This window comes from Dermacentor andersoni, chromosome 10 (genome assembly GCF_023375885.2).
Source record: "Dermacentor andersoni chromosome 10, qqDerAnde1_hic_scaffold, whole genome shotgun sequence".
Taxonomy (NCBI): domain Eukaryota; kingdom Metazoa; phylum Arthropoda; class Arachnida; order Ixodida; family Ixodidae; genus Dermacentor; species Dermacentor andersoni.
In genome coordinates, this window is record NC_092823.1 from 80,584,210 (window position 1) to 80,609,734 (window position 25,525).

At 46.1% G+C, this 25,525-nt stretch overlaps 1 protein-coding gene across 4 annotated transcripts in view; it reads right to left on the bottom strand.

The window, feature by feature from the left end:
- Window positions 1–1,515: 1,515 nt before the first annotated feature.
- LOC126544170 (TNF receptor-associated factor 6-like) overlaps window positions 1,516–25,525 on the bottom strand; it is a 65,130-nt gene continuing 41,120 nt past the window's right edge. The window contains exons 3-7 of one of the 4 annotated variants that reach the window (XM_072284900.1): window positions 21,446–21,558; window positions 19,089–19,154; window positions 17,813–17,848; window positions 16,401–16,466; window positions 1,516–1,662 (exon numbers count right to left, since the gene is read on the bottom strand). In XM_072284900.1, the coding sequence (XP_072141001.1) occupies window positions 1,558–1,662; window positions 16,401–16,466; window positions 17,813–17,848; window positions 19,089–19,154; window positions 21,446–21,558 (386 nt within the window). In that variant the 3' untranslated portion in view covers window positions 1,516–1,557. The remainder of the gene's footprint in view (window positions 1,663–16,400; window positions 16,467–17,812; window positions 17,849–19,088; window positions 19,155–21,445; window positions 21,559–25,525) is intronic. The other 3 variants (XM_072284901.1, XM_072284902.1, XM_072284903.1) reach the window with 3 other exon arrangements.

The window sequence follows — 25,525 nt, forward strand, 5'->3', positions numbered from 1 at the left end:
TACTGGTTTAGCCGGCACCCTGAGATAACGAATTGACGCGCAGGTTATTATTCAACTTGATGTATATAACGAGGCGTCCAGGCCTCACACTAGTGATTTTGGTATCACGCGAGTATTCTCATGACGATAATTGGTGGCTATTCGACATAGAGAAAGTTCTGAAGATGCAACGTTACCTTGCTGTCAATACCAAGAAGTGATACAACTCGCAGATTTTAGATCAAGAGTCACCTCTTGTGAGAGACAGTTACGGCACTGCACTCATCTCTTCCATTTCTCTTTAAAAATCACTTCACGCAGATCAAGAGTCAAAATGAAGGGCACAAATAGGAAAACAGGGCCCCTGTTCACAGAGATATACTTTCGCTAAAAATATTTGCTATAGTCATCGTAAAAGAAATGTATTTAGCGAAGGCCAGGGATGAACAACATTTATGAAGGACCACTTTTTTGAATGTCCACTGTTCGAGGCTTTTGAGTGCAGTGCAATCAAGAGATGAAAGCTGTAGCTACGCTTCAGATGTACGCGAGGCTACCTAATTGAATACCGCAATGAGAAGCATCGTATATTCCAAATGAGAGAGCTTCAATCCCACCACTTGCCGTTATATATTTGGTAACACTGGGTCTTTCTGCGAAAATTCGGATGCGTGTTCAGAGGAAAGCCCGAGGGTCAATATGTGATGGTGTGCCACATGTAGCATGTAGGAAAAACTTCAAGGGTAACCCAGCACAGGGAAATTGTCTGTACAAAAGACAAGAGCTTCACGTCAGTGAACTCGAAGAACTTGGGTCACGTATTAAGTAAGTGAAAAGTGCTACAAGCTTCAAAAAGAGATGCTTCAAATCGTCAATTACCACTAGAATAAGAACGTGCTAGTACGTGACGAACCACTGTTGCCATACCACTGACACCTAGCACCAAGTCATGTCCATTTGTCGAGTCTTAGACTCCTGCCTGAGGCTTCTTTTGATAGCCAGCTGTTGAATACATTAACATTGCATAACATAGAGATAAAGCATCTTACGTTGTACATCAGGGAAGCAACCAGACATCCGTGGATATACATCGACACGAGGTTCAATACAGCCTGGCTGCTAAATGTTATTAAAAATTTTCTATTGACTCATCGTGGTTGCTCAGTGGCTTTGTTGCGCTGCTACGCGTGAGGCCGAGGGTTTGAATCCCGGTCACGGCAGCAGCATATCAATAGGGATGTAACATAAAAACACATGTTTGTTTAGATTTATGTCCACGTTAAAGAACCACAGGGTGTCCAAATTAATCCCGAGTCCCCATTATGGTGTGCCTCAAAATCAGGTTTTGGATTTGGCACGTAAAACACAATAGTAAAATTTTTGTGTGATAATGACATGTCCATTTCAGTATAATGCGAGACCATCCTAATTATGCGATACACATTTCGTCTCTGCAATGTTCCTTGGTCGCATTTATCCCGTACACAACTATACAAAAAAACTGTGCCCTAATGTTGGGCAAACAGAGCGAGCAAGTGCAGCAAATGGAGCGCACTTTCTACGCGACGTTTTATTCGTTCAGGTCCACCCAAAATTCAAAGCAGCGTGGCGTACAAGCGCAGCAGCATCGTCGAGCGCATGAATATAGGTAGTGGAGTTACCAACAACCTTCCAAGCACAAGCCTGAAAGAAGTCAAAGCAATGTATCATGTAAATGTGGCAGAATATTGATTATCCTAATAAACACTACGAACACTGCGTGAAATTCAAAAAGTGGAAAGCAAGCAACATTAGCGCTAGCAAGGAAATATTTTTTATGATAGACATGTATTGAATGATTGTTATCGGTGCTATCTCTTGCAGAGATTAAAGATAAGGAATGTGTGCAGCACGTGAACGCATAAACCTCAATATCGTTCAGTGTCTTGGTCTGAAAACCACATTATTGTTTGTGATGAGCTCTAGCGCCTAAACACAAACATAATATATCTTATCTAAAATGGGTTTCAAGAAAAAATGTGACAAAATAGCTTGCTATACAATAGCGAATCATAAACTGTAAGCAAATTTTAGTCTGTTGAAGTTTAAATAGGTGATGCGCTCTAAAACCTCCCGAACAGTTATTGTTGACTATTATATAAGACAGACTTGTAGCAAAATACCAACGTCTTTACAGACAAACGTTGCCTACAGGCAACAGCAAAGAATATACTTTTCTTGCGAAGCTTCCGTATTACGTACGAAGTGCCTGCTTAATTGTCTTCGGTCATCGCTAAATGAGAAGCAACAAGCGTCATTTGCCAGACCAGCAATACAGGGTGGGGAGAACTTTGACACGCGACTCGCTTTATTATAAAAGCACGGTCAACGAAGACAGGAGAATGAAATATCTCTCGCTCCAGTGTTGCCCCACTCACGATACTAAGCAAATAACATGTACCTCTATGGCTTAGATATAACGAGAGCTGTCTGTACCAATTTGAAAGAAAGCAACAGAAGCCGTTGGTTGGAGCCCGCTTTCAGTTTCTGCTCTTCTGTTTTTTCGTTATTAATGAAAAATATTCCAGCAATTTTTTAAAATTTTTGCTGAAAATGCTTCTTTTGTGTGCGTTTAGCGCACTTAGATTAAAGATAAGGCATTCCTCCAGGTTATTCATCTTTACGCGCATACTTGCTTATCCGGTGACCGCGTTTCACCACGTAACAAACGTTAGAAGTTATCGATCATCGTGCGACACGCCTGTCTTTATGGGAAGTTTCTTGAATGCTACCTGTGGTGCTGTCTGTTGTCGATGTTATCGCCGCGCCTAGTGTACTGAAAATTTCTGCGCAAAGGGAGTACTGGTGCACAGGATAATCTTATTACGAGTGTCCTGTGCACCTTTATTGCGTAGTTGCACTCTTATTACGAGTACGGCGCCGCCTGAGCACGCTCCGCGGAGCGGAGTACCGCCGCTGCGGGTTCGTACTAAGGCTGGACTACTCTACACATTCTTGAATTTATGAGAGCCCCAATAACTACGGTAGAAGGTTCAGTGAGCCACATGTAAGTAACCGAGGCTTCTGAACCGCAGAGGCCACTTTCGACCATATATTTACAGAGTACTGCAGGCCCCGACGAGGACCGAAGCAGGATGTTGTGTCGGCAGCGGCAGGCAAGCGGGGGGCCCCGACGGGCGAACGCGCGGCTAGCGCCGGCGCAGTAAAGGAGACACGGAGCTAACTGCTCCCGATGAAAACCGGAACGAAGACTCCACCGACCCGCGGCTGTTTATTACTTATAAAGGCTTCACACGCTAGATGACACCTCCCGATTGGTACAACCTCGTCACATGACAGAAGGGGGGTGCGCCATCTAGCTAAACAACTACAAAACATACATGTACAATGACACAGAGATCTGACAGGGGGCGACACTATACTACATCATCCCCCCCTGGAAACAAAGCAAGCATACAGTGAAACGCGCACGCAAGGCGCGCACTTAAGTCCAAAGACAAATTCAGTTCGTTCCCCCCCACGTTCACACACGCGCACCAGTCGCACACAAAGCACGCACTTAAGTCCACAACAAATTCAATCCATCCCCGCCCAAGTTCACATACACGTGCACCAGTCTTGGGCACCAAAACACAGGCAGTCACTAAGTCTGACAAAGAACACGCACAAAACTCACTGCACCGCAACAAGGAGCACATTTTATACCTGTGTTAATGAAACATGTGGACTGTCTCAACAAGGCCCCTAGCCGTGGCATTTTGAAGACGGAAATACGTTCTACACTACATAAACAAAATCATCGAGCCACGGAGGCCGTTTTCTGTCACGATGAGGACGCGTGCGTACCTCAGAAGAACTTTGGGGGTTGCGACGCGTATCGGTCGACTTTAAAGACCCAGTCGTCCCATTACTATTTACCTCCCCCTGGTTGGACAATTGAATGTGGTTATCGCTCAAAGCTGGAGAGGGTTGCCCAGGAGGCTCCTCTCGAAGTCCCAACAAGTCCTGGGAGGCTACCAATTCCCCAACGGAATCGGAGACGACTGCTGACTGTGTAGACTCGAAAGTGATACAGTCAGACGCACAACTCAACTGAAGCTTATGACTATGAGAAGACGCTGTCACTACAGACAAGTCATCGGAATGACTATACAAGTTTGAATATGAGTACAAAAAGTCCCTATTACTTGTACACAATGTACTACCTGCTGGATCCTTCATCACTACGGTTAACTTAGACACATGCCACGTTTTCCCATCACTGAGTAGAAAAGTAGATGGTCCTATCTGGGCCTTGACTTTACGAGGTTTACTGTACTTAAAGAATCCTTTCCTGTTAAATCTTATTCTGACGGTGTCTCCCACCTTGATACGAGTTGCCTGAGCACCTCTACGTTTGTCTACGTACTGTTTAGTCTGCCACTGTTTCTGCAAGACCCTTTCTTGAACTTGAGACACAAGACTGTCCTGTTCTCGTAGGTCAACACAGAGCCGCATGGTTCCATCCTTCTTGTGCACCACCACGAGTGGAGACACCCACTCGGAAGCCTCGACGCGCTCGATGACGTCGCAGTCCTCGAGACGTTGCAATTCATTTGTTACCTGGTCACGGAGAGCCAGGGGTAGTCGGCGCAACTTTGAAGATACTGGTTTCGCATCTTGCTGCCGATGAATTCGGTGCACAAAGTTGTTGACGAGGCCCAACTCGTCACTGGAAAGGTGATCAAAATCCGGAGGCACACCTGTGGGGCTCTGTACTGAAGGAAGCGATGGTAGACGACATGTCAACGACGTACCGTCGATCTGTATGCCCAAGCGTTGGATGGCGTCTAAACCCAGCAGGGATGTTCCTGTAGTCGTTACGTGGAACGTGACGGAGCATGACCTTTGGAAAAACTGGACAGTGGCTTGAAACAGGCCTTGAATGTCGATGCGTTGCCTGGAGAAATTCCTCAAGTCCACTGCTCTTTTTGACAGTCTGTGCTGTCGCCCAAAGTGCTTTCCAAAATCTTCGGCAGTCATCATTGAGACAGACGCTCCCGTATCCACCGGCAGTCGCATGGAGACGCCGTTCACTACGACCGGAACTTCCAAATCTTTTTTAGTTTCGAAAGCGCTTACCGTCAAGACAGACGCGGACGGCTGCCCTGCGGAAGTTGACGAAGACCGCGTCTCTGCGGAAGAGACGTGCTGGACAGTACGGGTTTTTCGGCATACTGATGCAAAATGGCCCAACGTGTGGCAGGCGTTGCACCGCCGGTTCCTTGCTGGACAATTCCTGTACGTTGCAATATGCTTCGTGCTGCCACAGCGATCGCATGCACCACGGTTCCCGGAGGAGCCATGTGCGAAATGTCCGTCGTCTCGGCGGCCTCTCGGAAGGAGTCCGTCGTCTCGGTGGCCTCTCGGAAGAAGTCCGTCGTCTCGGCGGCCTCTCGGAAGAAGTCCGTCGTCTCGGCGGCCTCTCGGAAGAAGTCCGTCGTCTCGGCGGCCTCTCGGAAGAAGTCCGTCGTCTTGGCGGCCTCTCGGAAGAAGTCGGCCATCTTGGCCCGTCAACGGAACGCCAAATTGAGATGCCTCAATCCTTCGAACATTTTCGGAGCCGAACGCGCGGTTCGCTCGATGTAGGGCTTCTAACGAGCGTCCAATTTCTTCTGCCTTGTCCAAGGTCAGGGTTTCGCCATGAGCCAGCAACTTTTCGCGAACGCTGACGTTCGCTACCCCATGTATGATTTGGTCTCGGACGCGTTCGCCATAGGTTGTGCCGAAGTTGCACTGTACCGCCTTCTCCTTCAATGCGGTCACGAATTCCAGGAATCCTTCTCCGTCGAACTGCTTCCGACTGGTGAATTCGTGCCGTTCCGCCAGGACATTTGTTGACGCGGCGAACAGCCGGTCAAGCCGCTCCAAGAGTCTCGGAAACTCTGACGCTGGCGGGACCGCATCACTTGACGTTGACGCTGCGCCGGTTGACTGCCTTGCTGCTTCGCTTGAAGCTGACGCTGCGCTGGTTAACTGCCTTGCTGCTTCCTGCTCCTCGTCTGCAAAGTACTTCCGTTGTCCCTCACGCCCGAGAGCGCTGACGAGCGCGGACGCTCGTCGCGCGTCCGTCCAGTCGCCACCGCCGGCCGCTTCGAGGTGGGCCTGAAAAATTTTTTTCCAGCGATACCAAGGGATTAACGGTGGGCCGGGCACTTCAAGAAAAACGGGAAGGTTCGCAGTAAAAGCCATGGCGGGTAGCGTGCAGGAGACAGTGCAGGAGGTAAGCCGGAGCTCGCCGCAGGAATGGGCGAGGAAGAACAAAGGGGACGAGAAGGCCTAGGCTCGGAAGCCTCGCGACGCCGAGTGCGTCGGCGGCGTTTGCCTGCCGTGCGGACACGGGAAGGGTCGCTTCACTTACGAAGCTCGTTGGTGTCCCGGGGCTTCGGTCGGAACCGCTGCGGGAATCCCATCCTCGTCGCCAAAAGATGTTGTGTCGGCAGCGGCAGGCAAGCGGGGGGCCCCGACGGGCGAACGCGCGGCTAGCGCCGGCGCAGTAAAGGAGACACGAAGCTAACTGCTCCCGATGAAAACCGGAACGAAGACTCCACCGACCCGCGGCTGTTTATTACTTATAAAGGCTTCACACGCTAGATGACACCTCCCGATTGGTACAACCTCGTCACATGACAGAAGGGGGGTGCGCCATCTAGCTAAACAACTACAAAACATACATGTACAATGACACAGAGATCTGACAGGGGGCGACACTATACTACACAGGAGGGGCAAAAGTACATGAAAATATAGCAAAGCAGGGTGTACAAATATTAGTATGTGGCAACATCACCCAGCAGCAAAGAGCAGCAGTAAATGTAAAAGCAGAAAAACGACAAGGAAAAGGGCAGGAATCGTACAACTATTAGCAAATAGTGATATCAAGTGCAAGGGTAATGAAGCGCACCAATCGACACAATGATTTGTAATGCTGTTTACGAAGTTACGCTCAACGCAACCATGTTCTCAATAGCACGTTGCACGCACAGGTACGCAAAAAAAAAACATTTTACGAAGCCATCGCTGTAGCTGATGAGACACAGGATAACCGAACACAAGAAAGTTGATAAGTGTGGGTATACATTCACACTAAATTATTGCCAGTGATGTCATAGACGTATATGTCATAAAATTAAAATTGGATAACTGTGAAAACGGTACATTGTTTCTTCCAATCGGTTATGGTGTGTGGGGAGAAGGAATATTTGAAAAGACCAGTCCGGGTGTTATAAGTCAGCGTGAGGATGCCCTGTTGTACGTGCTGTAAGTGGCTTCGAATAAGGATCTAAGTTTATAGACAAGAAATTTTGTTTGACCAAAAACAGAAATTTTAGTCTTTCTGCTTTTCTTCGTAATTGAGTCTGAATGCTATGATGTGTCATTAAACTAGCGGAAAAGTCACTTGTGTGATATTTAAAATAGACGAATCTGACAGCCTTACGCTGTATCATTTCAAGCATGCCGATGTTAGTTGTATAGGGATCCCAGACAACGCTGGCGTATTCGAGCTTAGGGGGAATCAGTACTGTATAAAGTGTTAGCCTAGCACCAAGAGGTGTATGTTTTATATTGTCTCATAAAGCAGTTCCTCGAACGAATAGGTACCTATGCTAGAAACGCGAGTACCCCAGCTGAGTTTCTTGGCTATATTGATTGCCAAGTACTTGTATTCGCTGACTTCCATAAGGAGCTCGGAACCTAGTTTGTAAACAAACGACAGGTATTTTTTTATTTATTGACAAGTAGACTTCTTTTCTGACATTTCATTTCATGCTCCACCGAGAACACCAATAAAGAATGCTTTGGACATTAGAGTTTAGTACTACTCGATCTTCGTGGCGGTTAATTTCATTATAAAGTGCACAAGTGCGTGCAAATCGAATAAGGACAAGAGATTTTATATCATTTGTAAAGTTGTCACTGTATAACACGAATAGTAAATGGCCAGATACACTGCAACGTGGCACTCCAGATGATACTGGAAGTTCGTCGGATGAGGGGTCAATACTTGAAATGAAATGCATGCTTTTAGTTAGATAAGCAGCCACCAAATTCAATAAGCAGGTTAAAAGTTTTATTTATTCTAGTTTAATTTTAAGGTTCGTATGAGATACAAGATCAAACGCTTTTTAAAAATCTAAATGTCTTACATCGCTTTCTCCGGACCTACGAAGATCACGAGCGAAATTGTGAAAAACATTTGGTAATTGTGTTACGGTAGGAAAAGCCCTGTGAAAAAGCTGTTGGCAAGAAGAAAATATGTTGTAATCACCTATAAATTTATTTACTTTAACTGGCTATGATATGTTCAAGTAATTTGCAACATGATGAAGGTAGTGATATAGGACGGTCTCTTTTACTCATGTGGCATCACCTTTTTTCAAGACAGGAGGAACACGTGCCAAGGGTCAATCTCTGGGCAGGGCAAACTATAAAGTGTGCTAATGCTTCGGCATACCTCCTAAAAAACGAGAACTTTAGGTATAACATGTGGACCTGGGGAAGATTTAGTCTTAGCGGTGGGTAGCGTTGAAGCAACAACTAATAGTCACACAAGGTACTTAATTGCATTGCGTATGGTTCCGTAGTGTATTACTATCAGATTTAGAAAAAACACTGTTGATGTTTTCATACAAATATTGCGCAATATTGTGCTTTTTGTCGATGATATGCCCCTCGTGTACAATATGGCAAACTGCTTTTTCTGTTTTCTCAGAAAGGCCCAACATTTTTGCGGTGCCCAGCGAATAAAATTTTTCAGTGTATTCTGGAAGTACCAACGCTTTGCGTGCCCCCTTCAGATTCAAGTTATTTATGATTGCTTGGATTCCATTACTTGAAGCAGATTGCCGTTGTAAGCGCTCAACTCTTCTTTTAAGGTGCAAGATTTTTCTTGATATCCAGCGAGTAACTCTATATGTTCATTTGATTTTGCTTGCAATAAAGTTCTTGTTAAGGCAGTGATTAATAAGCTTTAAATATGTCCTAAAGTACAGTAATATCATGCCCTAAAAATTATCAAGGCATATTTCAAAGTAATCTAGAACGCTTTCATCACTTGGCCGAGAAAACCTCTTTTTAGTATTTCTCTTCTTTTTACTCACATGACAGGAGTTCAAGAAGCATGCGAAATACACGCGTTCGAGGTAAGAAATGGCAGGTTGAACGGTGACATCAATTTTTTTTATGGATAGAGTTACAAACACAAGGTTGAGAATTGCTGCCGACGTACCCTGAATGCATGTCGGGTGTTTGACAACCTGTTGCAAGTTATGATAAAGTACAATAATGCGCAAGTAGTTGACGTGGTACTTAGACTCGACAAAGGAAGTTACGTTCTCCCAAACATTGATTGGGAGATTTAAATCACCCATAAGCAGCAGAAGCCGAGTGTGCGCGCTACTATTGTTCTGTTTTGAGTGTAACATGTTCTGGGCACAACTTCGCTCAATAAAGAGTTAGTTTCGAGATTCAGAGCTTACACTGCTGCGTTCTTTACCGTAACTTACGGCGTGGCATTTTGTCGACGTAATTTTGCGTTCATGTACAGAACGTCTCTTTTTGATCCACATTAAAAAAATAACACCAGCATCGCCACGGAACCCTGAGCAAGCCGCAGGCTACGAAATCTGCCCCCGGAGAACCGACTTCTACCTAGATGACCTTAAATATCGCTACCAACTCATCTGGCACTATGACGAAAGGAGCATTTTTGCAGCCACCATACTGCAACATCCAACAAAACCAGTTATCTTTCGCTTAGCTTCACTCAACGATGCAGAAACCTGGCTCGAGACATTCAAAACTGTTTCAGTCTTCAACAATTCTAACTCAGAGGAGTAGCTGCGCCACTGTACTCTTGTTGGATTCCGGGGAGACAGGGATCAAGAACCCCGAGTACGCCATTACAACGAGGGACCTATTCTGCAGCAAGTGTCTTTGAATCTTTACCAGATCTGTGCGAAAAGAATGGCCCGAAGTTCTACTGGAAGCCCGAAAGCAGCTATCTAGCGAGAACCTTGACACCTTTACCGAAGGCATTACCCAGCTTTTCCACCATGCCGACCCGGAAATCCGTGAGGAGAGAAAACTGCGCTTAGTTCTGCGTTGTGGGAGCCAAGAATGTTTCGCCAGAATGATGCAAAATTTAGCGAGCACCGTCGAAGAGTTTCGTTTTGAGGCTATCAACATCGCGAGAAAACTCGAAATGTGGAAAGGCAACATAACCACCACATGTTAACGACAAACTACGTCAAAGTTTAATCACTGGGTACCGCCGACTTGTGTGATACCTTCGGATCGGTCGTTCGGGAGGAGCCTAATAAGTTTTCCCTTCATTGCAGTCTCAAGTGGCTTCGAATGCCGAAAATGTATGTGAGAAAATGAAGTAGTCGCTAGGATTCTTTAAACCACGGGAGCCTCAGCCCGAAGCGATGTGCTGCGCCGCTCCCACCGGCAGAATGCCGAAAATGTATGTGAGAAAATCAAACAGTCTCCTGGACTCTGGACCACTGCAGCCTCAGCCAGGAGGGGTGTGCTACGCCGCTCCCACCCGTATCCATAATCCCCTTACAGCGCCAACGTCACGCTTCGCAGCATTTCCGTTGCCAGTCGCCGCCTTGCACCACCGGCGACTTAACGGCATATCCACCAGTGCAGCACACCAAAGACAGACGTATAACATATTTGGACGACCACCCGCTGCGCTGTCACTGCGGAGAAACGAACCACGTCTACAGCGGACGTTCATACTACGAGATCGGCGTACGAGCGTTCGCCTCCATCTCACCACGCCCGGTGCAATGCGAACGATCACGTTGAATTGCCTACTACATCGTAACCACTGAGTGGAGACCTCGACGGAGTCCCTATTAGCAATTCGCAGGACGATATGTGTCACCGCAGCACCGATCATACACTGGCTCATCCCATAGCCGGTCATTCCGCCGTTATCGTGAAAACTAAGAACAGAAGCCGATGGAGGTGCGGTTATTGTCCGTCAGTGCCGGAGATCCTCCGCAGTCGAAGATGCCGTTGCGGGGCCCATGTTGACGACGTAGCAACGAAACGCCACCAACCAGACGGAGACCTAACTCAATCAAAACACTGCGGATACACTTCAGGACTCGATATAACATCACTAGGACAAAGTGAGTCTGCCGTGACATGGCGCAACGGTCTACCTACAGCGCAAAACGAAGAACCACCGGCCTTGACGTCCTACATGATGGCTACAAAGTCACAGCTCTTCTAGACACAGGAGCGGGCTATTCAATCATCAGTGGATCAGTTGCCGCCAAGTTGACGAAAATGGAACAGCCTTCAAATGCGGACAGCTGGAGGGTCCCTGATAACGTCGACTGGAATCTGCACGGCAAGAATTACCATTTATGGCCGAACCTCTCCTGAGACCTTCGTTATTCTTCCTCAGTGCCCTCGAGATGTAATTGTCAGTGTAGTATTCCTGAACCAATACGGTGCCATTATGTACCTGGAGTCTAAATCGATAAGGCTAACCAAAGAACACGCAATACCGCCGGAGAGATCTCCGAGTCACAATGCCTTATGTGTGGTCGAAGATCAAGTTAGCATTCCGCCATCATCATTATCATTTCTGTTTGAACCGAAACAGTCGCACCCGTCGAAGGTGTAACGTATTGTGACCAACATCTCCTGCTTTACCATAATATTTGCACCCCATTAGGTATCCCTTGACTACATGGACGAAAGCGACAGCGATGCTGGAAAAAGTCAGCCAGGAGCACGAGAACATCAACAAAGGCAGGACGATCGCGTAAACAAGAAAATTTTGGAGACCTGCGATACGGCGTTCCTTCCATATTCCGATTTGTCTACTTAGAAAACCATAGTTCCCGAACCAGCTTTCGACATAAATACACGTCTTCCCTGCATCAACAAGTTAAGATCCTAAGTCTTCTACACACCGGCACAAATAATTCTTTTCTGCGATATCAAAGATTGGACAATCACCGAGTACTATGCATCGCATAATGACCGAATAATGCGACCCATCACTGCTTCAGAACCAGTACCTAGTCTGGACGTGGGAACGAGAAGCTATTAAGCCGCAAGTCGACGAAATGTTTCATAAACATATTATTCAGTCCTCCAATAGTTCGTGGGCGTATCCTGTTGTGTTGGTGAAACAGAAGGATCGAAGTCTGCATTCTCAGTCGATTATTGTCCCCTTAAGAATGTCACTTAGAAGGACGTATACCTCCTCCCACAGAGGAAAAACTGATTGGGCCCGCTCTGTAACGCCAAAATATATTTCTTTCATGGATGTAACCACTGGCTACTGGAAAATCGCTGTCGACAAGAGGGAAGAATAAAAGGCTGCCTTTATTGCGCTGCATGGCCTCTATTAATTCAAGGTCATGCCGTTTGTACTTTGCTGAGGACCTGCAATATTCCAGCAGTGTGATGAACATGGTTTTGGCAGGCCTTAAGTGCCAGACGTGTCTCATCTACTTGGATGAGATCACCATCTTTGCCTAATCTTCGGCATCACCTTAAGCGGCCTGGAATCCTTCTTCAGCCAAAGAAGCAGCCAGGATTCTAAACGGCAAACACCCCTCTGACATTGTTCATCACATAGTCTGGTTCCCACCTCACATGGGACCAGACGTATTACCAGGTCACCTGAACCCCAATGAGATAGCCCATGACCGTGCGCGAGGTTTCGTATGCCGCGACGGGATGGTGCCTCGGGTGAGTTCGGGAGAGCTCGTCCACAGTGATCCACTGGTTACTTTTCATGAAATCGCCTCTCATTACAGAGGGAATAGGCAGAGTTTTCCTTTGCCCCATCATAAGCTCAACAGGCCACAGGCTAGCACGCTTCGCATGCTCCAGACAGGGTCCTACCCCTCTAGGGGCTTTTTAAACATCCTCCACCCGGACATCGATTCACTCTGCCCAGGTTGTGGCACTGAATTTAGCTCGTTAAATCACATGCTCTGGCAGTGCCCTGTGTTACAAGCTTTTAACAAAGAAGAAGACTGGACGAAGGCCATCACAGACCCGAGACAGGACGTCCAGCTCCTGGTTGTCTAGAGAGCCCGTGAACGAGCGGAGAGGCATGGCCTCTCTGTTCTGACATGGGACTAGCCAACGGCTGGATAGGGACCTGCTGGCCCCCGCTTAGCTCCTCAGGACCCCAATAAAGTCGTTTGCTGCTGCTGCTGCTGCAGCTTCGAGTAGTGTAACTCATGAGCCATTCCACTTTGCGAATATGTATGTCCAGCAAAGCTGGGAACATATTCTGAAACCATCCACTTTGGCGATAATTCGGCCCTCAGACGTGAGCTGACTTGACTGGTCGAGCAAAATAGAATGACGAAGTGCTCAACCTGCCAATCAGCTCATCCGATTTTGATAAAGAAGGGAATCAGCTTTTGCCGATGGCGAAGGCATGGCCAAAGAGGTAGCATTGCCGAAAGTGATCGTTTCAGAATCCGGTCCCTGTTTAACACACAACACTGAGGTGACATAGAATTTCAAACAAAGTTACTCAAACATTTATTGCCATGATCGATTGTCATTGTGACGATAGTTACGCACACTTTCTCGTATCACCTCTTCTAAATATGTGAGCCCTTCTGTGCCTACCCTAAGCTGAAGTTTGTCAAGTAAGACTCACTTATACAATGGCTAATACAACCGGAAGCAAGCATAAACGTTTCTCGTTACTATCTACCTGTAAGTCTCCTGATTTTTGAACTAGTGCCTATTGATAACTACTCTACTAAAAGAACATGACCAAGTGATGAGACGTTAATGTTTTGCGTAGCATTAGACAATTTTGCAGCACACTCGGTAGCTGAGTTTTTGCAGACGCTGATTTGTTGACGGACACGAAAAAGACACGGAACCCTAAGCATAAAGTGCTTCGCTCTAGCGATGGCTCATGCTACTGAGGCACGTGATCACCAAGTCCTGACTCCTTCTTGACCCATTGAAAACAGCTCCCATAAAGAAATTTCAGCAGCCCTTCGACAAGAAAGTAGCAGCTGGACTCATTGGCCTCCTGCCTACTATAGGTACTCTGTCAAAGACTTTTTCGCATCACGAAACCATTGACCGATCTCACCAAACGAGACGTCCAGTTCAACGTGCAAGCCCCCCCTGCCAAAGTACTCCAAGAGCCTAAACGGCGCCTGTGCTCACCACCAAAATTCACCCTCTTGACAAAGGTGCGCATACGGAAATGCATACCGGCGTATCTAGCGTATGCCTAGGTGCAGTGATATTCCAAATAAAACACAGGAATGAAAGTGTCATAGCTTATGCTAATCATTCAATATCAAAAGCGGAAGTCAATTATTATACGAGGGAAAAATACTGCTTTGACACTATATGGGCTACGTAAAATTTTTGACCTTAAATATAAGGCCGGCCCTTTAATGTCGGCTGCGACAATCACCCGTTACGTTAGCTGGTAAGGTTAAACAACCCTTCAGGTTGCCTAGGACGGTGGAGCCTCAGACTGGAACAAATCGACGTCTCTGTGGTCTACAGGTCCGGAGGGAAACACTGATTTCCGACTGCCTGTCTCGCGCCCAAACGACCCGCCGCCGCGAGATGTCGAAGACTAGGACACCTTTGTGGATAACATTGTATTCTATTAGTGCTAACACGTGGCGGAGAAACTTGAAGGTTAACGAAGAAGCTGCAGAACGAGTTAAAGACCGAGCAAACAGCGATGCGATGAGAAATGTTAGGGGTAACGTTAAGAAACAGGCATACAGAGGTGGGCATCAGAAAGCAAACGCAGATAGTTAATATTGTAGTTGACATTAAGAGAAACACAGGAGCTGGAGAGGCCATGTATTGGGTAGCGAAGATAACCGGGGAACCGTAAGATTTCCAGAGTGGGTGCCAAGGAAGGGCAGCGCTGTCGAGTACGCCAGAAAAGTAGGTGGGGTGATGAAATTGGGACATTAGCAGGCGCATGTTGGAGACAGCTAGGGCAAGACAGATATAAGTGGAGGTCACACAAAGAATAGGCTGATGATGATCATTATTATTATTTTTCCAGATAGGATTCCCCCCCCCCCCCCTAAAAAAAACGCTTTGCTTTATCACTTGGAGGCTTTGTCAACTGATGTGACAACCGATTCGAGCAGAAGTTCGTAATGCATAAATTTACAGTGGTGCTAATGTTGATATTTTCATTAGGTGCGAACGACTTCACTTCTGCTCAGCTTCAATTTCACTGTTGGCGCACGTGCCTCAAGATCTATAATTGGGAAGGCAATCAATGGATATTTTATATAACGCACCTGACCGTTCGTATTTCTTACGCCAGTATTTCACACCTCTTCCACGTATTGACCGAAAAAAACACGAACGCGCGATATGTCATGACCGATAAAAAATTTTGTTTGAAATAACCGAAAACCAGGCCCAATGTCTACGCTGTTAGATATGGAGCTGTTTCCTGAGCCTACTTCAAATTCCCCAGACCACTTCGAATCGTGCCACTTCTAAGTAAGGGATGCAGAAACACGGATGACACATTCCAGAGGATCGCTCGAGCCAACAAGTTCACGTGCCAACAAGTTCGTACGCCGCCGGTAGCTATTCGATGCTTGAGTTTTCCAGAAAACGAAGGGGTAGCCCGGCATTGTTGCAAGGAAAGTGGGTCCCGAAACAAGACGGCTGCGATGTACCGGGAAGGCCCAAGCGTCCCCCTTCGTCGCCTTTGAAGAAGGCATTTGCCACCACAGCGGGGCCGTACCACCGGGAGCAGGTGAGCCCTCGGACAATGGGGCCCAATCGTCCCCCTTCTCCGCCTTTGAAGAAGCGCATTGCGCCACAGCAAGGCAAGACCGCGGGGAGCCGCCGGGTGTGACATCACCGCACGGGTGCCTACCATTGGCCGAAGGTGGCGTCATCGGAGCGGGCTCTCCCATTGGCCGAACATGACGCGACTTCCAGTCCTCGAAGGGTTTAAAAGAAGCATTCCAGAGAGACCAGAGCATTCCCGGATTCACCTCTCTCGAACTTCTTGCCGCGGGCCGCAGCGTCCGAGTTGCTGCCAGCCCGTAATGACTGTACTACTGTTACTTGACTCTCACCTCTCTGTATATAATGTAAAATAAACCTCCCAAGTTTGTTTTTCATCCCGAAGTCCGTCCCTCAACCCCTACAACGCGCATAGTAGAAAATGATTTTCAGTAGAAGTGTGAGTCAATAAAATATTACTTGGTTAGTGCTAGCTAAAGAATACCACCTTCGTACCTTAATCTAATTCATGAATCCACCACCAACTGGCATAAACGGGAATGCTTCTTCGTCCTAGAGATAACGAATGTTTGATGCTGTGATATTCGAATTCTGTGGCTGAGTGTATTACTCACCATGGCCTTGTCCGCTGCATACATGTGTTCCTTTGTCAAGTTCAGGCGAGTGTAATATAACGAACTCTGTGGACAGGAGAGCGCCAGTCTCATGAGGCAACTGCTGTACCCAGAAATGCGACTACAGAAGGCGCAATATCAAGTACACAATCTGTGCTTCTTGCATCAAGTATTCTTGCAGTTAGCGCTGCATTAATGCGCTTAAATCAAAACTTATACTGTCGAAGCAATTACAAGTTAGGAAGATGCGTGCGATACCCTTCGTTCAAATTTATCTTCATCTCAAGGATGCAGGTAGGGTCGGAAGAAAAGTGAGGCTTGCCACTTGGGCAGAACCCAGGCCTCCCTGATGCATGGAAAGCAACCAGGACGTAAGGGCGAGTTGATTGAACGTCACAAAACGTGACAAGGTTTTATAAAATGCGAATCATAATAAGCATGAACACTAATGCCACATACACAAACTACTTTGTACACAGGGACATTCCTCAACGCCTAAATTAGCATTGCATCTCTTTTGATAATAAAAGTTCTTGTCTAGAATCACGTGAACGACATTGTTCAATCGTTATTGTTCTTTGGAGCTAATTTAATGACACAGGAGCAGTGAACTGCAGCATTTATCGCCCAAATTTGTTCTGAAGATTGGAATGATCCAATGTTGTTCGTGACGAGTACGTCATGGAATAGCATGTGTTTCCAGACGAAATACAATAAAGCAGCGTTATTATTATTACACAGTGATTGCCTATTGCTTACTCCTAGGAGTTACTGATATAGTTTGTGAAGTCGGACCATGTTATACGTTTAGCAATCACCAGTTTGGACACAGCAGTCATTACCTATAATGCTAAGAGTTTCATTTATTTCTCTATATCTGAATAATATTATTCGTCGTTTCATTTCCCCATACGAAGAAACAATACTTGACATACGATAAAAACAGGCTGTTATAACGTCTTAACAAAAACTGAAGAAACGAACGGATTCTTGCAAATATACCGATACGTTTTAAAAGATCAGTTATTAAATTATTTATTTTAGGTTAGCATAACATACTACAATTAAAGCAAAACTTCTAGAGTTCTAATGGTTTCTACAATTTCAATGGCCGCGCTAACTATACGCAATTTGTGCTCTGGAGAAAAAAAAATCTGTTTCTGAGAGGGCAAAATTACAGCTTTTGTATTTTGTTGCATAATACCTAGAGAATTTCATTCAGTCTTTGATTTTAGACTCTCTAATGTAGAGTTTATAAGTGTAATAAGGCATGCGTATCGCTACCGGTAAATAAAATGATATTGTCTTTTGCGTGCATAGCGTATTTAGGTTTATCACCGATTTTCACGTCATGTTTATAGGTTACAAATAACTCAATTTCTTCACAGTTCATTATGACGAGGTGTACTTACCTCGTTATGCACTGGTTGTAACATGCACTCGTAAGACTGAAACATAAAAAACATTGCGCAGTGAAAATAAATCTGTGTATATTTCATTTGTATGCGTACCATAATGTCACTCATGTTGTGCTAGGACAGGTGGCGTGTGCTAAAATCGGTCGTTGGTAATATTGCCCCTAAAGGTTAACCAAAAAATTGAGGATATAACACAAGAAAATGACAAGCACAAACAGCAGCGTACAGAACAAAAAAGCCACGTGCAGTCACAGTCATGTAGCCTACAATTTTCATTTGAGTACGGGAATGCACCTGCAAATATCATCGGCAACGCAGAGCGCGAGCATAGCCTCTACATTTGATAGTTTTCTTCGCAACAGAACTCTCCAAGATGCAGCCAGCGTTCTATAATAGATCCCTAAACTTGTGTTTGAGCTTGAGGCGTGTTTGTTTTCCTGCTGGTCGATATTGTTCCTTCTTCGATACCTGTGTTATTTGTAAAGGGCTAAGTGTAGACTTTTACATATTTTTTTTTTGTTTCAGGTACACGCATAAACCTTTAGGAGGGAAGAAGTACAACCAGTTCCGGTTTCTGCTACTTCAATTAGGCTCGGTCAAATTGATTTTGTATTGAAGACACAGTGTCACATGCCGCCAAATTTTCATCAGTTAGTAAATTTTATTTTTTAGCACGTTTTTGTTGGGTTCAATAAATGATTTTGTAATTAATTGATTTGATGCCATTTTGCCTTTAGATATCGATAAATATCTCTATCATGGTGTTTTCTACGCTCTCTTCAGCTATGCTAAGCACTTCTATTCTGTGTGTGATGTATAACCTTTCTGTAATAGATTCGTTTAGGCAATGGCCAGGGATGCAGAATAACACGCGCCAATTTCGCATGTAATAAACAACGATGCCCATTATTGGAGTAAAAAAGAATAACAAGGCTAGCTCGAAGCATATGAGTAGCAAGAAGTGGGAAGTAGGTTCATGCAGTGGGCGCGGCGCAATCTGGCCAGAACTAGCACTTCTTTTAAAAGTGAGTTGCTAAACCCGCTTCATTGCAACCGTTACCGTATCTAGAAAGAAAGCAGTTTCCATGCGCTGCTTTCCAAACACAAAATACCGTTGACGTTCACAGAGGTTTCTAAATACTGACACGCTTCGCTTCGAATTTCAGACAATTCTCGTTGACTAGCATATACCCTTTATGTCTTTATCAGCTTGTTTGTTTTGGATGTGTAGAGATGCAGCTTATCGTAGAAAAATAAAGATGCATATCACCTGCTGTGCTTCTGTTCGTATCAACGCTTTGCATATGTTATACTGAGCGCATCCCATTTGCATTACCTGAAAAACAAAACAACGTAGGGCGTTTTATATTATCTAAAGCGGCCGAAAGCTATTTGGCTAACAATGTTACAACAATCACGGCTGGCCGAGTGGTGGAAGCGGAGGACACCGCGCTTGCCATGGTCATGCATGCGGAAGCAAATACCGTCATCAGCGATAGCAAGCAGGCCATCGGCAACTTTGTCCGCGGTAGAATTTCCATACAGGCCCACCGTGTCCTCATGCGGCACCCCCTAAGCTGCCTGGAAACGTTCGTGTGGATCCTCGCTCACGCGGCTGTGCCCGGCAACGCGTCGGCTCACAGTCTGGCTCGAGATCTCGCGCACCGATCCTCGTCCACGGATGCGGACGGTGTGAACGAGGAGGAGAGACACGAGGAACGCTGCGAGACTTATCACGAAATAGTCCATAGACATCGCTTGAGGCGTCGCGCGCTCCCACCGCCGGCCAAGCAACTCGACAATATGCAAGGGGTCGGGTTTAGGCTACTCCAGACAAACTCATACCCACGCCCAAAGTACATTAACAAAATCCCATGGGGCAAGGAAAGCGACCTCTGTGACCCATGAAACAAAACACCAACCGCGCTTGCCTTTGTGCTTTTGTGACAAGGGCACGTTTCGACCTCGTCGCGACGCGGCCGGCGTTAGTGGTGTGCGTCTCAACTTCGTCCTGACGTGGCGGGCGTTAGCGGCATACTGGAGAGCAGCATCAGCAGCAACCCACAGCAGCACCAGAGGAAAAGTCGAAGGAAGAGGCAAAGAAAGCTTCCCTTTAAATTATTTGTGTTTCCTTTCATGTAAAGTCTGCAAGGGTGTCCTGAAATGACCCCATAGGGGCTTGTGTTTCTGGAGAGGCAAAAATTAAACTTTATGCGATAGTTTATATTGCAGCTCCTTCATATACCTTGATGCAGACAGCTAAGTATAGTCTTCGACATGTAGCGCAAGCTATATTGGCACGGAGTCGGCATCTCATTGAAACAAGGCAAATTTTTATCACCAATTTCAATATAATAAGCTGATGTCTTCTCCAAAGCATTTCTACATTATGATTGGTCTTTAAGTGTAGCTCCTCACCTAATTCATCAGGCATAGCAGGTGTATCAAGAACGCAGTCCCCCTTTTTGCTATTTCTATATCATTGTCCCTACGTTCTGATATACTGCAATTTCCAATTTCTGCGAACATTTCATGTGCGTAATTGAGCGACAGGAACCAAGACATGAATTTTCCCTCAGCAAAACAAGCGACACCAAATTCCAGCACATGAAAAATAATGAGAAGCAGCTGTAGTGCACGATAAAGCGTTACCACCTCAAGGGAGACGCGGCGACCACTTGGCGCTTATGTCCCCAAATGAGAACGCATGTTATACATATGGTGACTGACATATACACGGACGTGGATTGCCTTAATCAATTTTACCTTCTACAGTCAGGTAAAAAGCGTCTCCTAAACTCTTATCGCAACAGGCAGAGTGGGCGACGTATAAAGCATAAAAAAAAGCTTTTAGTTGGGTTATCGTGAACTTGGTCATCTTCTACCTTTCTTGTCTCGTGCAAGCGTTCTGGCAAAGGCTAATTGCTAGCACTTAGCTGCATGATGATGGAGATGAATCACTAATTCTCGGAGATTTTTTTTTTAATTTCTTCTGTGTTGTTTGTGGTGTTAGTAACAGCTTCGTTGTTTTATCCTCAAATGAGAACACCAGGATCGAATGGTTTCACGCGAAGGCTCATTTTGGCGCTGACAATACGGTTTATTTATTTCGTCAGCATGCAAGAGCATGAGTTGAAATTTCGACATTACCATATATGCACTGCATAAGTTAAAAACATGTCTAATGCATGCATTCTACAACTATAGGATATGATCTTGCACAAAATTTGCAGCTCCAATATAAAAAAAAACTGCAGTCATTGATGTTATTATTTATTTCAGACTAGAAGGGGTGTCCTTTCTTCTGTTTCACAACAGCGACGAGTGAATGTAAAACCGATGAAAGGGCAGTAAAAATATAGGACATACACACTTAAACGAACTGAAAGGTCTCCTGCCAGTTTTTGATAGGAAATATGTCGGAAACTATTTGTACAACATCGTTGCACATTGACAGTTGCTACAGCTATCCACTCGACGAGTTTAGGAAGTACCAGAAGGAAGTCTGAATTTCAAATCTGTAGCGCAGGATAGATCCCACAAGAAGTCAGTAAGTATAAGAAAACTTAAGAACACAATATCACTGTATTAGTCATTCAGAAACATATAATATATTCGACTACCTACTATGCGCAACTTGTCGGATGGAATGGTCTTGGCATATGCAACAAGGTCTTCCTTGCATACTCGGAAGACTTTTCCAAAAAGTGCTTTCGCATGGAGCAACCGAGGTCCCATGCCTGCAGTTGCGAAAGAAAGATATTGTTTTTTCTGCGTTAAAAACACAACTTGAAATCTCAAATACCAAATAGAAAGGAATACTTAGGAATAACACAGGTTCGTGGGGCATTCTTTTTTCAGAAGAGGTGTTCAGGTAACAGCAAGCAACGTTAGAACAACTTGAGAGACTACCTCATATGCAAAAGAAAGTGTTGTGAGAGCAAACAATAATCGTAATACGGCAGCGCTTGTCGTCGTCGTTATTTTGGTCCCTTTCCTTGTAGGCGCTGTAAGTGATGTTTGAAATAATACGTGATTCGGCCACTTTAATGAACCCTACTTCTGTAGACATGACCTGCTTTTCACCACTATATTTTTTTCAATAAGAAACTTTGCCTACATCTGTCCAAAAGATTATTAAATGTACGGGCACATTTGAAGTTCACTCTGACAATCACTTCACGGTGCCATGTAGGTTAAAAAACTATATTTTAGTTCATATCTGGGAGAAATTACGGCTTAGGAACGCCAGGTTTTATATTACCGCTGCGCACAATCGATTTATACCTTGAACTGCTTCAAAGATTATGGCAGATTATCTCAAATGTTCACTAAAAAACCTTTATTAAAATCAATAAATTGTAGTTATGGTATTGCTAATGTTTGCCGTAAAGTACACTATTCTTCTGTTGTACGTTTGCAGTCTATTCTAGTTTAGATCATGTAACGTAGACAATATTGATCATGGTATCTCATTACTGAATATGTGTGTATACTCTGCGCATCTGGCAATGGAACTGTCTATCCTTCCGTCCCCGATATGCAAACCTACAAGAACTGGTCAAACTGGACCACCCTGATTTAATTGCCCTAGAGGAAACGAATACCCACAACGTCCGACTTCAAGGATACACCGCTCATACACAAACTCAACGCACAGCGATCCTTACCAAGAAAGCTCTCACAACGCAGAAACACGAAATAGAAGACATCCACATCGAGCACACCCTAGTGGAGATCATACCAGACAGAAAAACGCAGCAAAGCATCTTTATCGCCAGCATATACAGCCCTCCTCGTGATCAAATTGCGGAATTCAACCACTTTGTCCGCGAACTCAGGAAACGCACGAAAGGCCATCAAGTTGCCATAATGGGGGATTTTAACGCCCCACATACAGCATGGGCTTATCCAAGCAACACCAAGAAGGGAGCGCGAGTGCACGACACTGCTCAACAACACAGGCTGACCTTCTGGAACTACCCATTGCAGGCCACGAGAGTCGGGAACAGTGTCTCTAGGGACACAAACCCGGACATTACGTTCACAGCGAACGTTAACTGGGCCGAGTGGAGTCGACTCTCGAGACGCAGGGAAGCGATCACCACACTATCCAACTTGGCATCGCGCATAACCAGAAACCAACCTAGACTGGAGTTGCTGGACTAATAGACCGGAAGTCCTTCAGAGACAACCTAAACGGCCACACAACAATCGACGACATCGGCCATTGGCTCAAGGGCCTTCTCATAGCCGCAGGAAACAACACCAAGAGCATTCAGCTAAGCACCAACATCCCCGTAGTCGACCTGCATCTCCTTCATCTCTGGGAGGCCATAAGAAGCCTTCTGAAAAGGTGGAAGAGACAAAAGCTCAATAGAAAACTTAAGAAACTAATCGCCCTTCTCACCATACAGGCCCAAGATTACGCGGAGCAACTGAGCAGGCAAAATTGCCGCATCTTTTGTGACAGCGTACAAGGGACACTCAGCACCAAGAAAACCTGGCATCTCCTGCGCGCTCTCTTAGCTACCGATCGCACCAAAACGCAACAGAGGCAAGATCTGCGCAGACTGATCCACAATCACGCTAGATCGGAGCATGATCTCCTTCGTGAGCTTCAGCAATAACTTAGCAGCGACAAGCCCACCTCATCAGCAAGCGGAAAGACGTACGACAGTGCACCAAACCCAGATCTCGATCGACCATTCACCCAGGCAGAGCTCCAGGCAGCCTTAGTCAAACTCACTAGAACCACCAGTCCCGGCAAGGACAGAATAACTATTAAGCTCCTACATAACCTCACGCAATTGGCCACTACAGCACTGCTACAGTACTACAACGACTGCTGGGAAAAGGGGGACCTACTAGCATCCTGGCGAGCATTCGGAGATCACCATGATCCCCAAACCCAACAAACCCCTTCGCATCGAAAACCTCCGTCCCATTTCCCTGACATCTTGTGAGGGCAAACTCCTCGAGCACATGGTGCACGACCGGTCAACAACATACCTCGAGGACAACGGACACTTGCCGCCCACCATGTTCGGATTCCGACAGCATCTGTCCACGCAGGACGCACTCCTGCTCCTCAAAGAAGACTTGCTCGACTACCTAGATCAAAGAAGCAAATCATCAATCTTGGCAATCGACGTAAAGGGTGCATTCGACAACGTGACCACGAAGCCATTATCCGCAACCTCGAAGATACAGGCTGTGGAGCCCGGATCTATAACTACATCATCAGCTTTTTGACACATCGAACAGCAACAGTAGGCGTCTGCAACCTCCGCAGCGATAAATTTCGCCTACCCAACAAAGGAACCCCACAAGGATCAGTTATTTCACCCCTCCTTTTCAATATCGCAATGATCAAGCTACCGAAACAACTGAACGCCATCCCAAACCTATGCCATGCCCTTTACGCCGACGACATCACGCTCTGGACCAAAGCACCTACTACTGGACAACAAGAAAGAAATCTGCAAGAAGCCGTCGATACTATCGAAAGAGACCTCTGAGACTGCGGTCTCCAATGCGCACCCGAAAAGTCGGAGCTTCTCGTGCTGAGAACACAGACACGAGGAAGACCACCTAACTATATCGAACCCGATCCTAGCGTCTCGCTCAACGGAACCAAGATCCTTACAGTTGACTCTCTTCGTGTACTCGGACTTCATATCCACAAGGACGGATCAGGGGCGGCCACTCTCCCGCGTCTCCAACGCACACTGTCACAAGTCACGCACCTCGTCAAGAGGATCACAAACCAAAGAAGCGGACTCAAGGAACACGACACACTAAGCATAATTCACGCTCTGCTAACTAGCCGTATCACCTACGGAACTCCCTACTTGACGCTCAAACTGGCAGAAATAAGAAACTCAATGTTCTCATTCCAAAGGCGATCAAAGTAGACTTGACTCTCCCTCTCATGGCGTAAACGGAGAAACTCCTCAAGCTCGGCGTCCACAATACGTGGGAAGAGCTTGTCGAGGCTCATCAAATCAGCCAAGTAGAGCGGCTCAAGCTCACACCCACCGGACGTGCAGTGTTGCGCTACCTCAACTACAGTGAAAGCTACATTGCACACACCGACCAGAAAGCAAGAATTCTACCTGCAGTCCTGGACTGTATCGGCGTAGCAAGTATGCCGCGCAACATGTAAATAAGTTACCATAAGGAGCATCGGCAAAGCAGAATGCGCGCACTCAGCAAGAAATACAGGAGAGACCCTGATACAAGGTACACCGATGCTGCCCGCTATATTAAACGAAACGCCTTTGCCCTAAGCCTCACGGATCATCAAGGCAAAGAACTTGCAGCTGTCACCATCCGAGCAAGAGCCCCCGAGACTGCAGAGGAAAAGGCAATCGCTCTGGCAATAACAACTTGCCCTGAAGTAGCAGTAATATTAAAAGACTCCCAAGCAGCAGCTCGCAGATATCAAAAAGGACGCATATCAGAAACCACGCTCAAAATACTTAGAAATCACATCGTACGCGCCCCCCTCCCCGACAACCACATCAACTGGGTTCCAAGCCATCAGGGCATGATAGGAAATGAGGCGGCACACGCCGCTGCCCGCGAGCATACCAGCCGGGCTTTCCTGCAATCCCACACTAGGCCGGCCATGAGCGTTTATGACATCGCCCTAAAGTACTCAGAGCTTCTGCAACACCAGCGACTCAGCAGAAGAAAGAACGC